The following is a 14,732-nucleotide window of genomic DNA, read 5'->3' on the forward strand; positions in this document are numbered from 1 at the left end:
GTTGTAGTGACGCCATTCCCAGTCCATTGCACTTCCTGTAAGGCGGCAATATCTGCTTTGTACTTCTCTAATACATCCGCCAGCGCATATACTGCACCTTCTCTATAAAGAGTGAGGACATTTCAGGTGCAGATCCGCAAATCATGTTCCTTTTTTCGTTTGTGTGGGTCGTCAACGTTGGGGGAGTCGGTTTTAACTATTCTTTCTTTCTCATACTAGTTCTCATAGTTTTCGGGGGGCGGATTACTGGCCCAGCGCCCCAACCGCATTGGTTTTGTGGAAATGCACATGTATCCCTCGTTTGGCGAGCCGTTTGCTCCAAGATCCGATGCTCGACTCCAGCCGCCACTAACCTGGGAACAGACCCTGATGTTGGCCATAGGTTATTTGAGGGCGCCAATAACTCGCCTTGTCATCTCGAGTATCATTGGAACTCAGTATTTAATTAAGAGCCAGTGCCCCCTGACTCCTCACTGAGACTCTCCTCTCGAAAATCGCTGACTGCCCGCGGCCGCATTTGCAGCTACTCCGCATAAAAACGGAGCTTTCCACCATCCGCAACCTGTGGACGCGCCCAGTAGCTTTCAGCTAAGCTTCCCGTGATAACGATGGACACCACACAAGTCGCATGTGAAAGTTCCATCCTGTATGGTGGTCATAGTTATCCCGTGTCGGCACTACGAGCCCTCTTATGCAAAATCATTGCGGCAAGTGATAGAATGTGAAGGACATGTGGGGAAGATGAAGACTTTGGAGAATTTCCTTTGTCACTGGCCAGGTTTCGCGGCTAACCCACACCGACACTTAGGTCGGGACTCAATACCAGACAGCAACCAACTTATCACGGAATTCCTGACTATGATTTGGTTTTCGTGGTTACTTTTGAGTATTTAGAGTACATAACAGCTGATTACTGGCTTGGGTGCTCATCCATAACGTCATGAGGCGGATTAATATTCGCACCCTCTTTTCAACCTTACCTACCTAATGCCATAGATATATTTTGGATATATTTCGGAGTCTTAACTGAAAACTTTAATACATTGGTACTGATTACAATAAAATACCAAATATCAAATATCTTTTAAATGGCTACTTTCCATGACAGCATCGTCCCAGAAAAATCAAAATGTCATTTTGAAATGCCACAACGTCTCCCGTGCTAACATAGTCTTCCTTGCCATAAGGTGATATCCATAGACTTCCTATCACCGTTTCAGATGAAGTATAGAATTTTTTCTTCGTTAGCCCACTCATTTCTAAAAGGATGTTATGTTCCGAGTCCAATATGCGTACATTTCTATTTTCAATTATTAATTTTCCCTCATCATCCTTGATCTTTAAGGGTTGATCTTCAACGGTAGCCGTTTCAACTTTGGCTTTGAAATCGTTTACAAAATCACTTTCCATTACAGAATGTCCCGTAATGTCCAACCATTTACAATATACATCTTTGGGTAATTTCTCAATGCAGCACAACATAAGGCGTATGTTCTGGCAGCAATAGTCTTTGATATAATCCCTCATTTTGGTATTCTTTGAGAACATCTTTTCATATTCTAATATTAAAACTTCATAGACTTTTGGTTCTGCTATCAAAACATTGATGCGTTCCTTAAGGGGAACATTTATACCCAAAATCAAGCTCCAGGCATTGTGGGCTTTAAAGGGATCTTGAATTTGTAAAATACTTCCCACAGCTAAGGGGAATAAAGTGGTTGCCACATAGCTGGAGATTTCACAAGAGGGTAATAAGTTTAAAATTTTGTCCTCACAAGTCATATTCCACACACTGGCCAGTTGCTTCATTTGATGGTTTACATCATTGTGAGAAAGAAAATTTTTTTGGTATGTTTGTTGTTGGGCCTCTCTTGATTGGGGAAAATATAGCTGCATTGCATATGCATTGTTGTAAAATATATTTTGCAATAGACCCTCAAAGAATACCAAAGTGTCGGTCATGAAGATTTCCCGTTTCAAATTGAAATGGTGATTGGGTTTATGGGCAAATTCATGCTGCAAGGTCAATAGGGGAATCTGATTCGCTTCTGCAAGTTGACGTCCTAAAACACCATGTTCTTTCGAGGACATTAACAATTTCATCTGGCAGTCCGAAGCAATGCTTTGAAGGTTGCCCACGAAGTATTTGGGGTTGAGGGGCACTGCTATTTGACCAGACATCCAACAGGCCCACAAACTAAGAATTGCCAGAACATCATTGGAGAATAGAAGACCCACAGTAGAACTGGAACCACTGGCTATTAAGACAAACAAAGGAAAAGTCTTAAAAGGAAACGTATGTCACTTTGTCTCGTTTTACCGCACAAGTTAGAAATTTGCCTCGAAAGCCTTTTTGAGTTGACATATAACTGAAAATATGAATATTGGCCGTTAGCATCCTTCAATGCTGTATGATGGCCAAATAGCAAAGCCTTTTTAAATATGGGCACAACAATCTGCTTATGTTCTTCAAATCTATAGCATTCTCGAAGTTTGGAGATGTATTCAGTGCACGCTGGATGTTTCTTTAAAGTAATAATGAAATTATATCAATGGGGAAAATGTGAGATAAAGCTAAAATCTGAATATTACCACCATAGATGATATAAAGCGCTGTTTACCACGGAAAGCTCCAACTAATGTAAAAAATTTCATTTTTTATTGTTATAAGAAGGAATGTTTTTTTTTCGATTTGACACAATACTCTAAGAAATATAAAGGAAAAGGGGAAATTCAAGGCACCTTGAGTTTTATTGGGTTGCCCAAAAAGTAATTGCGGATTTTTTTAAAGAAAGTAAATGCATTTTTAATAAAACTTAAAATGAACTTTAATCAAATATACTTTTTTACACTTTTTTTCTAAAGCAAGCTAAAAGTAACAGCTGATAACTGACAGAAGAAAGAATGCAATTACAGAGTCACAAGCCGTGAAAAAATTTGTCAACGCCGACTATATGAAAAATCCGCAATTACTTTTTGGGCAACCCAATATTATATACAAGGGAAGAGGTTTCCGATCGAATACCTGAGGCGCCACTTGAGGTCGAGTGCGAGGTAAGCCTATGGTCTTAAATAGTTCATCGGGTAACCCGTCGGCTTCTGCTGCCTTGTTGTGCTTCAGCAGGGTCACTGCTACTTACATCCCATTCTGACTAGGGGTAAGCATTCTATACCATCATCAGATAGTGGTTATGCGGTGGCCGCTTCGCCGCCAACGCAAGTGTCCGATGCAGTTGAGTAAAATGTTCTTTCCATATCCTCAGGAAATTATCTGTGACAGCTACCAGATTTCCATCTTTGTCTCTGCAGTAGGATGTGCCTGCACCAAAGCCATCGGTTTGATGTTTAATTCTTTGGTAGAAATTCCGGACTTCATTCCGACTCCCCCCTTTCCATTTCCCCTCCTCTTTCCTTTTCTCCCCCGATACCTCTCCTTTATTTGCCGCGTTGCTGCTGATTACATGGTCACTCTGTATGCCGCATTCTTGCCTTAGTAGCATTTCGACACTTTTGGTCGTACCATGGGTTCTTGCTGTACCCAAGTACGGATTTCATGGCATTTTCCATGGAGTGGGCAATGAATTGACAGTGTGCCATTATATCATCGGGAGAAGGAGTGCTTTCATCAAGCAATTGGGTCAGTCAAGTGGAGTATGCCGTTGCCATCTGTTGTATGTGCAGCTTTTCAATGGTCAACTTCTGTGCATAGTCAGATCGTACTTTTCTCGTCACACTAAGACGGGTGCAGACCTATGTTACAAAAAGGTAATGCTACGAATCGATGTTTGCCCCTCGGATCGATCGTACATCTAAGACGGGTGGATTAATGTAAAGTGTGAGGCAGCCACTGCGGCTATGAGACTTAGGGCGATGGGAGAATTGATTTAGGATGGGAGCAGCTGATACCATCGCGGTATAATCGAGGCGACGATAGGAATCCTGGATGGAAGCGAAGAGGTTTCCGATCGGATATCTGAGACGCCACTTGAGGTCGAGTGCGAGGTACTGCTGCCAGCGGCACAGTCTTGGGCTGAGGGAAACTTAGTATTGACGTGTGGAAGATGATGTTACACGGATGGATGAAAGCTAGGGGAAAGAGTGGGCCTGGTCTACATTGAGAAACCAGGGACTGAGATCTGTTTTAGAATGCCTGACCATAATACGGTCCTGCAGGTAGAGCTCCGGGCGATCAACAAATGCATGAGGTGGTGTGGTACTTACGCGAGGACTTCGAGTGTAAACTTCTTTACGGACAGTTAAATAGTCATAACGGCAATAATAACCAGGAAGGTAAGGTCACGAATAGTCTTGCAGTGTGAGAAGAATATAAACGCCTTCTCTGAGGATGGCACAATACGCATCGTTTGGGTGTCGGGCCATAACAGAGTAAGGGGGAATGAAAAGGCAGACGATTTGGCTGTGAAGGCCAGAGAACTGCCGTCGATAAACTTGATAAACCCGAAGCCTTTCGGTTAGACACAGTCCGATTTAAGGGAGTGGGCAACGAATGCGCATACAACATTGTGGAGCAAAGAAACGGTCTTTAGGAAGGCGAAAATCCTATGGGGTGATCCGTATCGTGAGAGGACGCGGCTATTACTGAATGGTAGTAAGAAGGAGGTCAGTATAGCTTTTGGTATCATAACGGCACAAATAGGACTACGAGTTCCCTTAAGCAAAATCGGTGCGGCCAGTAATGCATGTGGGGAAGATGATGAGACGTTGGAGCATTTCCTCTGTCGTTGCCCGACTTTCGCGGCTAAGAGACACTGGTACTTAGGTGGGGACACGATACCAGACATGAACCAACTTAGGGGAGTGGTATGGAAAAGAATTAAGGATTTTGTAAGTAGCACGGTATTTCTAACTTGAAAGTTTCTTTTTCGAGGTTATTTTTTAGTTTTTGCAGCGCGGAATAAGCCGATTACTGGCTCATGTGTATATCTATAGTGGCAAGGGGCAGATTAATATCTGCACCCTCTTCAACCTAACCTTTGTAGTTTGTAATGTCCTTACTTAGCGCATTCCCAAATTAAAATCCAGTAAGGAAAGGCAAAAGTCGGGCGGTGCCGACTATATAATACCCTACTCCACCTAGTGCCTGTAGTACTTTTTATATGTAGAACTTAACTTTATGGCTTAACTTTACTCACTGTTTTAAATTTCGGCGATATTTAACGCCTTTTAAGGGGCCAAAACCTCAAATCGAGAGAATGGTCTGTATGGCAGCTACATCCAAATTTGGGTCAAATTGAAGAAGGATGTCGAAGAGCTTAACCCAACTCACTGTCCCAAATTTTGGCAAAATCGGATAATAAATGTGGCTTTCATGGGCTTAAGACCCTAAATCGCCGGATCGGTCTATATAGCAGCTATATCCAAATCTGGACCGATCTGGGCCAAATTAAAGAAAGATGTCGAGTGGCCTAATACAACTCACTGTCCCAAATTTCAGCAAAATCGGATAATAAATGTGGTTTTTATGGGCCTAAGGCCCTAAATCGGCGGATCGGTCTATATGGGGGCTATATCAAGATATAGTCCGTTATAGCCTATCTTCGAACTTAACCTGCCTATGGACAAATAAAAAATCTGTGAAAAATTTCAGCTCAATATCCTTATTTTTGAAGACTGTAGCATGATTTCAACAGACAGACGGACGGATATGGCTAGATCGTCTTAGATTTTTACGCTGATCAAGAATATATATACTTTATAGGGCCGGAAATAGATATTTCGATGTGTTGCAAACGGAATGACAAAATGAATATACCCCCATCTTTCGGTGGTGGGTATAACTATTGGGTTGCCCAAAAAGTAATTGCGGATTTTTAAAAGAAAGTAAATGCATTTTTAATAAAACTTAGAATAAACTTTAATCAAATATACTTTTTTACACTTTTTTTCTAAGGCAAGCTAAAAGTAACAGCTGATAACTGACAGAAGAAAGAGAGCAATTACAGAGTCACAAGCTGTTGAAAAAATTTGTCAACGCCGACTATATGAAAAATCCGCAATTACTTTTTGGGCAACCAATAGATAAAACTTTGAAAAGTAATTTCTAAGCTGTTATCCGATTTGTTTAATACCAGAATTTTAACTGGTTACTGCAATCATTCCATCAACTACCAACATCCAATATGAAATAAATAATGTTTTATTAAGACTTGAGTATGCCCCCTCCCCTTTCATGATTGATATATAATTTTATATTAAAATAATACACCAATCATAAAATCATATTCTTATTATGGCACACAATATGTGTGTGTGTGTGTGGGAAATAAATAATCGGATAACAAAACTAGTCATAAAGCCATCCACACACAAAATGTCATATAAAGTCTTTATTTAATACTTTTATTGAGTATTCATCTGCTTTATTGTATTATCAATTTGTTAACGTTTTACAGCAAATCCTTGCTGCAAATACTCCCTCAGCAAATCTTTTGTGGCTGTACATTTGCCAGTTGAATTGTTGTTGTAATGGTGATGTTTTTTTTTTAGAAGGATAGATTGCTTGTTGTAAGGGGTAAGGCCAGATATGAAATAAGAAAAAAAAAACATCATGTGCTACAAAAATGAAAGGAATTCTTAACTTTGATTTTCTTTTGCGAGGTTATTTTTTTCTGTTTACAGAGCACAACAAGCCGATTACTGGCTTAAATGTATGTCCATAGTGGCATGGGACGGATCAATATGTATGTCGCTTGATTGATTTTTGAACAAATTCATCTGCGATTGGTGCTAGGAAGATGAAAGCAGTTAGGTTAGGCCTAAATGCTAAAAAAAAGTAACCTCGAACAAGTAAGAGCGTGCTAAGTTCGGCCGGGCCGAATCTTATATACCATCCACGATTAATGGTGGATGGTATATAAGAGCGTTTGTCGAGTTCTATGCGCGGTATCCCTTTTAGTCAAAAAAGAATATTGAATAAGAACTATTATGCTATTGGAGCTATATCAAGTTATAGTCCGATTTGGACCATAAATGAATGCTGAACATTGTGGATAGTGTCATAGTGTAATATTTCAGTTCATGCGGATAAGAATTGCGTGTTGTAGGGTCTCAAGAATCACAATCGGGTGATAGATTTGGGAGCTGTATCAAGCTATTGGATCATATTACACACGTATGTTGAAGGTCATGAAGCTGTTGTACAAAATTTCTGCTAAATCGAATGAGAATTGCGCCCTCTAAAGGCTCAAGATGACAGATCGGTTACTCATACTTAAAACAGTTGTTGGAAGTCATAACAAAACATCTCAAGCAAAATTTCAATCAAATCGGATGAGAATTGCGCACTCTATTGGCTCCAGAAGTGAAAATCCTAGATCGGTTTATATGACAGCTATACCAGATTATGAACCGATTTGAATCATACTTAACACAGTTGTTGAAAGTGATACCAAAACACTACGTGCAAAATTTCAGTTAAATCGGACGAGAATTACGCCCTCTAGAGGCTCAAGAGGTCAAGACCCAAGATCGGTTTATATGGCAGCTTTATCAAAACATAGACCGATTGAAACCATACTTGACGTAGTTTTTAGAAGTGCCAAAACAGTACGTGCAAAATTTCAATAAAATCGGACGAGAATTGCCCCTCCTGAGGCTCAAGAGGTCAAGACCCCAGATCGGTTTATATGGTAGCTACATCAAAACATGCACCAATGTGAACCATACCATGCGAAATTTCAATAAAATCGGATAATAATTGCGCTCTCTACAGGCTCTGGAAGTCAAGACCCAAGATCGGTTTATATGGCAGCTATATCAAAACATGAACCGATTTGGCCCATTTACAATACCAACCGACCTACACTAATAAAAAGTATTTGTGCAAAATTTCAAGCGGCTAGCTCATATAAGTGAGTGTGTCTCGTTATGATACCAAGAGCTATTCTGACCTCCTTCTAACTTCATTTCAGTAATAACCTCGTCTTCTCACGATCTGGATGTCCCCATTGAATTTTCGCCGTCCTACCGACCGTTTCGTTGTTCCACAGTGTTACATGCGCGTTTGTCGCCCACGCCCTTAACTCGGACTGCATCGACCCGAAAGTCTTCAGGTTAACCTAGTTTATTGATGGCAGTCCCCTGGCCTTCACTGCCAAATCGTCTGCTTTCTCATTCGCAGTTACTCCGCTATGGCACGGCACCCAAACTAGAAGGCGTTAATCTTCTTCCTACATTCCAAAACTGTTCGTGATCTTACCGTCCTGGATGTTATAAAGATGTTCATACTCGACGCCCTTGCGTTAAGACCACATCACAACATGCATTCCTCGATCGCCCGGATCTCCACCTGCAGGACCGTATTGTGGTCAGACAGTCTAAGAAGAATAGTCTCCATTGCCCTTGTACAAGTGGTCCTCATCGCTCCGCCTATGCCAAGACAACATGTTCTCTTAACCTGTTGTATAATCCTAATGTAGCACTTATTCTCCATAGTAGTCCACCAAACAACTGAGGCATAAGTAAGTATTAATCACGCTTTTGGACCACGCCAGTGGACTATCCTCGGATTCAGGCCCCATTTCGAGGTTACGGAACGTCTACATAGTGCCCAACATTTGTGAGCCTTCTCAGTACGCTCCTGAATGTGACACTTCCAATTTAGTTTCCAGTCCAAGATCACACCTAAGTATTTGACCTTGTTAGATATCAAAATCTTTTAATTGAGGAAACATGGTGCGTTGAATTGGCCCATCTTCGTCTTCTTCGTGAGCAGGCATATTTCAGTCTTCTCTGGGTGAACATTGAGACCTCTGGGTCTAGCCCAGTCCTATGCCATATGCAACACCCAGTCGGCTCTTCCGCATAGCTGGATTGAATCCTTGCCCCTTAGACGTATTATAACATCGTCTGCGTAGTAGACTAGTTCAAATCTCTCTTCAGACATCATCCTTAGTAGACCATTTATGGTTGTTGTTGTTGTTGTTGTAGCAGTGTATTGTACACTGAGACGGCAGCCCTTGCCGATGAAGGACTTCATCGGGTCAATCCGGTACGTACAACCGTCTGCCTTGGGATTGAGGCCATTTATGGTGGTCACCCATGGCCCCCTGTGGCGTGCCCTGTTCCACTTTCTCCCTTAAGTTTAGGTCATGGGACACACAATTTATCCACCTGTTCCTTAGCATGTGGGTTTTCCAGTCTCTAAGGACCATGTCTACCAGGTACTGGTCTAAGTATTGGATCAGTGTGTCCGTCGGCACATTGTTAAAGCCGCCTCTATGTCAATGCATACCGTCAGTATGTACGTTTTGGCATCAAAGGATTCTTCTATTTTATGCACAACTTCGTTCTGGGCAGTCTTCACCGACCTTCCCTTAACATAAGAACGCTGTTTGTATTTGGGCAGTTCGTTGGAATTCATACGCGTTATCATGGTGTCCACAATACGTTCCATGGTTTTGAGTAGAAAGGACGCAAGGCTTAAAGGTCTGTAGGCCTTTGGTGTAGCATAACAACATAACTTGCATTGTCGGGTTTGGGTATCAATACCACTTTTGCCTCCTGCCAGGCTTTTGAAGTTTATGCAAATCCCAGGCATGATTGGCCAGATGGGGCGCCAGATAGTCTGCCTACATCTGTAGTAATGCCGGAAATATTCCATCAGGTCCGAGTGACTTAAATGGGTTGAAGCTCCGCAAGGATTTCTTCAACCTTCGTCAACATCATTGTTTCAAGATTCCGATATCTCCGTGAGTCCCGTCGTATTCTGTGGAAAATGGGTATTCAGCAAAAGCTTCAAAATGTTCTCCGTTGTCTCTGCTCTCAGGTTTCAGTTTGAACATGGCTTTTTGAGAGTAACTTTTTCATCTTGGCGGCATCATTAACGCTATCGAACTGTTCGCAGAAAAGCTTCCAGCTGACCCGTTTTGCCGCTCTTGTAATTTTTTTGTATTCCTTAAGCCGTGTGTAATACACATTCCAATATACTTCCACTTTTTTTACCACGAACTCTGTTAAAAAGTCTGCGGAGCTCTTTCCCAATATTGCGAATATTCTCGGTCATCTAGGGTTTTTCTTGGGCTGATTTCCTTTCCCGAAGAGGACAACTATCTTCGAAAGACCCCACCAATCTCCGTGAGTCTCCGTGAGTCCCGTCGTATCCTGTGGACAATAGTTTTCATCAAAAGCCTCACTATGTTTCAGTTTGGACATGAGGTTTTTTATAGAAACTTTTTTGATCCTGTAACGCAGAAAAGCTTCCAGGAGGCACATTTTGTCGCTCTTGTAATTTTTTGTATTCCTTGAGCGTGTGTAATACACATCCCAATATACTTCCGCTTTTTTACGACGTTCTCTGTTAAAAAGTCTGCGGACCTCTTTCCCAATATTGCGAATCTGGCCGGTCATCCAGGGTTTTTCTTGGTCTGATTTTTTTCCCGAAGAGGACAACTATATTCGAAAGACCTCACCCATTCTGTCCTGATAATCTAAATGCCCAAGCCTTGTTCTGAGTAGTCTTCCGAATTTTGTCCAGTGTTGTTATCAACTTATTCCGGAAGCTTATCGGATTCGGCGCTGTTGGTGCTATTCTAAACCTAATGTAGCTAAGGGATTCTAAATTACTTTAATTGGCTATGACAGAACATTTGTCCCATTAGCCGAACGTAGAATAGTGTTCCAAGCCCCTCGATCTTCTGCGCCCATTCTGAAATCTCCGACACCAAGTTTCGAGATCTTTGTTGTCCCTGTTTGCGTGTACCACAGTGATCGCCTTCAAAAAATTTTTTTGCTAGGGCTTCTTCATCCATTCACATAACGTGACCTAGGCAACGCGACCGTTGTATTTTGATGCGTTTAACTATGCTATCCTCGTCATACTGCCCTTACAGCTCGTGGTTCATACGACGCCTATATTGTCCATTAACGCAAACTGTTCCAAATATTTTACGAAGGAGTTTTCTTTCAAACACTCCAAGTTTTGCATCATCTGCTTTGGCAAGTACCCATGCTTCAGAGCCAAACAACATCAAGGGTAATATTAGTGTCTTGAATAGTGTAATTTTCGCCTATCGTGAGGTGATTTTGCTCCTCATCTGCTTGATCAATCCAAAGCAGAATCTGTTAGCCAGTATTATCCTTCGTTTTATTTCAAATCTGGGGCCATTTGTATCGGTTACGGCGATGTCGAGTTAGATACAGTTGCTGAGTATCTCAAAATTGTAGTTCCCATTTTTATACCCTCCACCATAAGATGGGGGTATACTAATTTCGTCATTCTGTTTGTAACTACTCGAAATATTCGTCTGAGACCCCATAAAGCATATATATTCTTGATCGTCGCGACATTTTATGTGGATCTAGCCATGTCCGTCCGTCCGTCTGTCTGTCGAAAGCACGCTAACATCCGATGGAGTAAAGCCAGCCGCTTGAAATTTTGCACAAATACTTCTTATTAGTTTAGGTCGGTTGGTATTGTAAATGGGCCATATCGGTCCATGTTTTGATATAGCTGCCATATTAACCGATCTGGGGTCTTGACTTCTTGAGCCTCTAGAGTGCGCAATTCTTATCCGATTGGAATGAAATTTTGCACGACGTGTTTTGTTATGATAGCCAATAACTGTGCCAAGTATGATTCAAATCGGTCAATAACCTGATATAGCTGTCATATAAACCGATCATGGGTCTTGACTTCTTGAGCCTCTAGAGTGCGCAATTCTTATCCGATTGCAATGAAATTTTGCACGACGTGTTTTATTATGATATCCAATAACTGTGTCAAGTATGGTTCAAATCGGTCCATAACCTGATATAGCTGTCATATAAACCGATCTTGGGTCTTGACTTCTTGAGCCTGTAGAGTGCGCAATTCTTATCCGATTGGAATGAAATTTTGCACGACGTGTTTTGTTATGATATCCAACAACTGTGCTAAGTATGGCGTAAATCGGTCCACAACCTGATGTAGCTGCCATATAAACCGATCTTGGGTCTGGACTTCTTGAGCCTCCTGAGGGCGCAATTCTTATCCGATTGGAACGAAATTTTGCACGTCGTGTCTTGTTATGATATCCAACAAATGTGCCAAGAATGGTTTAAATCGGTTTATAACCTGATATAGCTGTCATATAAACCGATCTGGGGTCTTGACTTCTTCAGCCTCTAGAGTTCGCAATTATTATCCGATTTGCCTGAAATTTTGTACTACGGATCCTCTCATGACCATCAACATACGTGTTTATTATGATCTGAATCGGTCTATAGTCCGATACAGCTCCCATATAAATCGATCTCTAGTTTACTTCTTGAGCCCCCAAAGGGCGCAATTTTTATTCGAATTGGCTGACATTTTACACAGTTCTCCAACATGTAATTTAATTGTGGTCCAAGCCGGACCATATCTTGATATCGCTCTAATAGCAGAGCAAATCTTTTCTTATATCCTTTTTTGCCTAAGAAGAGATGCCGGGAAAAAAATCTCGACAAATGCGATCCATGGTGGAGGGTATGTAAGTTTCGGCCCGGCCGAACTTAGCACGCTTTTATTTGTTTTTTATCTGATTGGGCTTATATGGCTCTGTGGGAGTTTATATCTTCCACTTGGTCTTATCTTCATTTACTGGCAAACCCATTTTCATTGATTTCCTTTCGATACTTTCAAAGGCTGCCATTGCTTCTTCCGGAGACCGACCCATAATATCGATGTCATCGGCATAGGCGAGAAGCATATGTTCTCTTGTGAGAAGTGTGCGCAGTGTAGAGTTGGTAAAATAGCCATGACACTATCGAAACTATCGATATTTTATTTCTTTTGTCTGAATATCGATTGATATTTTTCCTATCGATACTATTGGCAAAGTTAATTTTTTCCAAAATTTAATAAAAATAAGCCGCCCTACACTGAATGTATCCTGTAAGACACATTGCACCTATAGAGGGCGCTATTTTCAACCGACTGGGCACACAATTTTGTACAATGATTGCTCTCATGACATCCAACTGACTTTATTACATTTGGTTTATTCAGTCTGTGCATTGATATTACTTCTATATAAATCGATCTCTTGATTATTGCTGCTCATTTTCGTTTGAAATATAGGTGATGGGAAATAAACGATAGTATCGCTACTATCGATATTTATTATGAGAAATGTCGAAAATATCGATTGTGTCGAATATCGATAATTTGCCAGCTCTAGCGCAGTCTAAATTCCTGGTCTATGGTGGATTTACCAGGTCTAAAGCCACACTGTAGGACTCAATTATTTTGTTGACCTTGGACTTTAATTTTTAACACAGTGCGCTCGACAGTATCTCGTAAGCGATGCGGAGGAGACTTCTTCCTCTGTAGTTGGCACATACCGTCTTGTCCCCTTTCTTGTGTACTAGACATTGTATGCTGAGTTTCCAATCATCGGGTATGCGTTCTTCTAGCCAAACTGCGCATACAAGCTGATACATACGTCTATTTCACGCGGCAAACCGTCGGCTCCTGCTGCCTTATTGTTTTGCAGCCGGATTTCTACTACGCGCACCTCGTTTTGACTAGGTGGTACACATTCTATACCATCATCAGGGATTGGTTCTGGGGTATACTCATGGCCACCATCATAAGTTCCCGGCGGCTGGTAAAAATATTTTTTCCATATTCTCAACATTCTATCTGCATCAGTTACCAGATTTCCTCCTGTGTCTCTGCAGAAAGCTGTGCCTGGCTCAAAGCCATTTAAATATTTGGTGGAATTTTCGGACTTCATTCTGCCTCCTGAACATCTGGATTCGCTTACACTCACATCTTTCTATTCCCTCCTCTTCCTATGGAAGAAATGTGTATCCTCTCTCCTCATCTCCCGACACCTCTCCTTCGCCTGACGCGCTGCTACTGATTGCAGGGTTGCCATGTGTATCGCATTCTTTATTTCAGTGGCTTTTTGGCACACCTTGTCATGCCATGTCTGGAGCTTCAGTTTGCAAATTGCAAACTTTCCCCATTAGCATTCCACTAAGGAACAGGGGCAAACTTCTCACATATCAATGAGTGCAGTCCGATTCAAGTTTAAGCTCAATGATAAGGGGCCTCCTTTTTATAGCCAATTTAATAAAACTTAGAATGAACTTTAATCAAATATACTTTTTTTACACTTTTTTTCTAAAGCAAGCTAAAAGTAACAGCTGATAACTGACAGAAGAAAGAATGCAATTACAGAATCACAAGCTGTGAAAAAATTTGTCAACGCTGACTATATGAAAAATCCGCAATTACTTTTTGGGCAACCCAACTTTACAAATGTTGCCAACATTAGGAGGGGAAAACCACCGTTGAAAAATTTTTTCTGATTATCTCGCCTGGATTCGAACCCTGGCGTTCAGCGACATAGGCGGACATGCTAACCTCTGCGCTACGGTGGTCAGTTTACTTTTCCCTTTTCTTGTATTTTACTTACCCAAATCCTACACAGCCCCTTGACAAATAATCCTTTCTTTTGTTAGTTTTTATTTCACTTGAATAACTTTGCTCTTCTCTCTCCCCACCCCCTCCTCTCTTTATTCTTAGTTTCTAAGACTGAAAGTAAAAAAGCGCAACTTTTACAACAGTTATAAAAAAAAGAGCTCTTCATACATAAAATATGAACTTTGAATGTGCGTTTGTAAGTATAAACGAGTACTTCTTGGAATCATTGGCTTCTCTTGCTCGATGCTTGATGGCTGTTGCCTGCTGCCTGCTTTTACTTCCTTTGTGCTGCTCTTTCCCCCCTTTTTTTCAACTTTGG

The 14,732-nt window shown here is 41.3% G+C and overlaps 1 protein-coding gene across 1 annotated transcript; it reads right to left on the reverse strand.

Moving 5' to 3' along the window:
* Window positions 1-1,085: 1,085 nt before the first annotated feature.
* LOC106089642 (malonate--CoA ligase ACSF3, mitochondrial) lies at window positions 1,086-2,679 on the reverse strand. Its single transcript, XM_013255561.2, has 3 exons — window positions 2,593-2,679; window positions 2,321-2,525; window positions 1,086-2,258 (listed from the first exon to the last, which is right to left on the reverse strand). Exons 1-3 carry the CDS (start codon window positions 2,653-2,655, stop codon window positions 1,093-1,095), a joined length of 1,434 nt encoding a protein of 477 aa, XP_013111015.2. The 5' UTR covers window positions 2,656-2,679; the 3' UTR covers window positions 1,086-1,092.
* Between the last annotated feature and the right edge of the window lie 12,053 nt (window positions 2,680-14,732).

This window comes from Stomoxys calcitrans, chromosome 5 (assembly GCF_963082655.1).
Source record: "Stomoxys calcitrans chromosome 5, idStoCalc2.1, whole genome shotgun sequence".
Lineage (NCBI taxonomy): Eukaryota > Metazoa > Arthropoda > Insecta > Diptera > Muscidae > Stomoxys > Stomoxys calcitrans.

Bases quoted from the DNA above. Each gene is read 5' to 3' on its own strand.
- LOC106089642 (XM_013255561.2), bottom strand. From the start codon at position 2,655: ATGAAATTTTTTACATTAGTTGGAGCTTTCCGTGGTAAACAGCGCTTT. The intron at 2,526-2,592 runs GTAATATTCAGA...ATTACTTTAAAG, and splicing joins GCTTTATATCATCTATGGTG to AAACATCCAGCGTGCACTGA. The intron at 2,259-2,320 runs GTAAAACGAGAC...TTGTCTTAATAG, and splicing joins GCAAATTTCTAACTTGTGCG to CCAGTGGTTCCAGTTCTACT.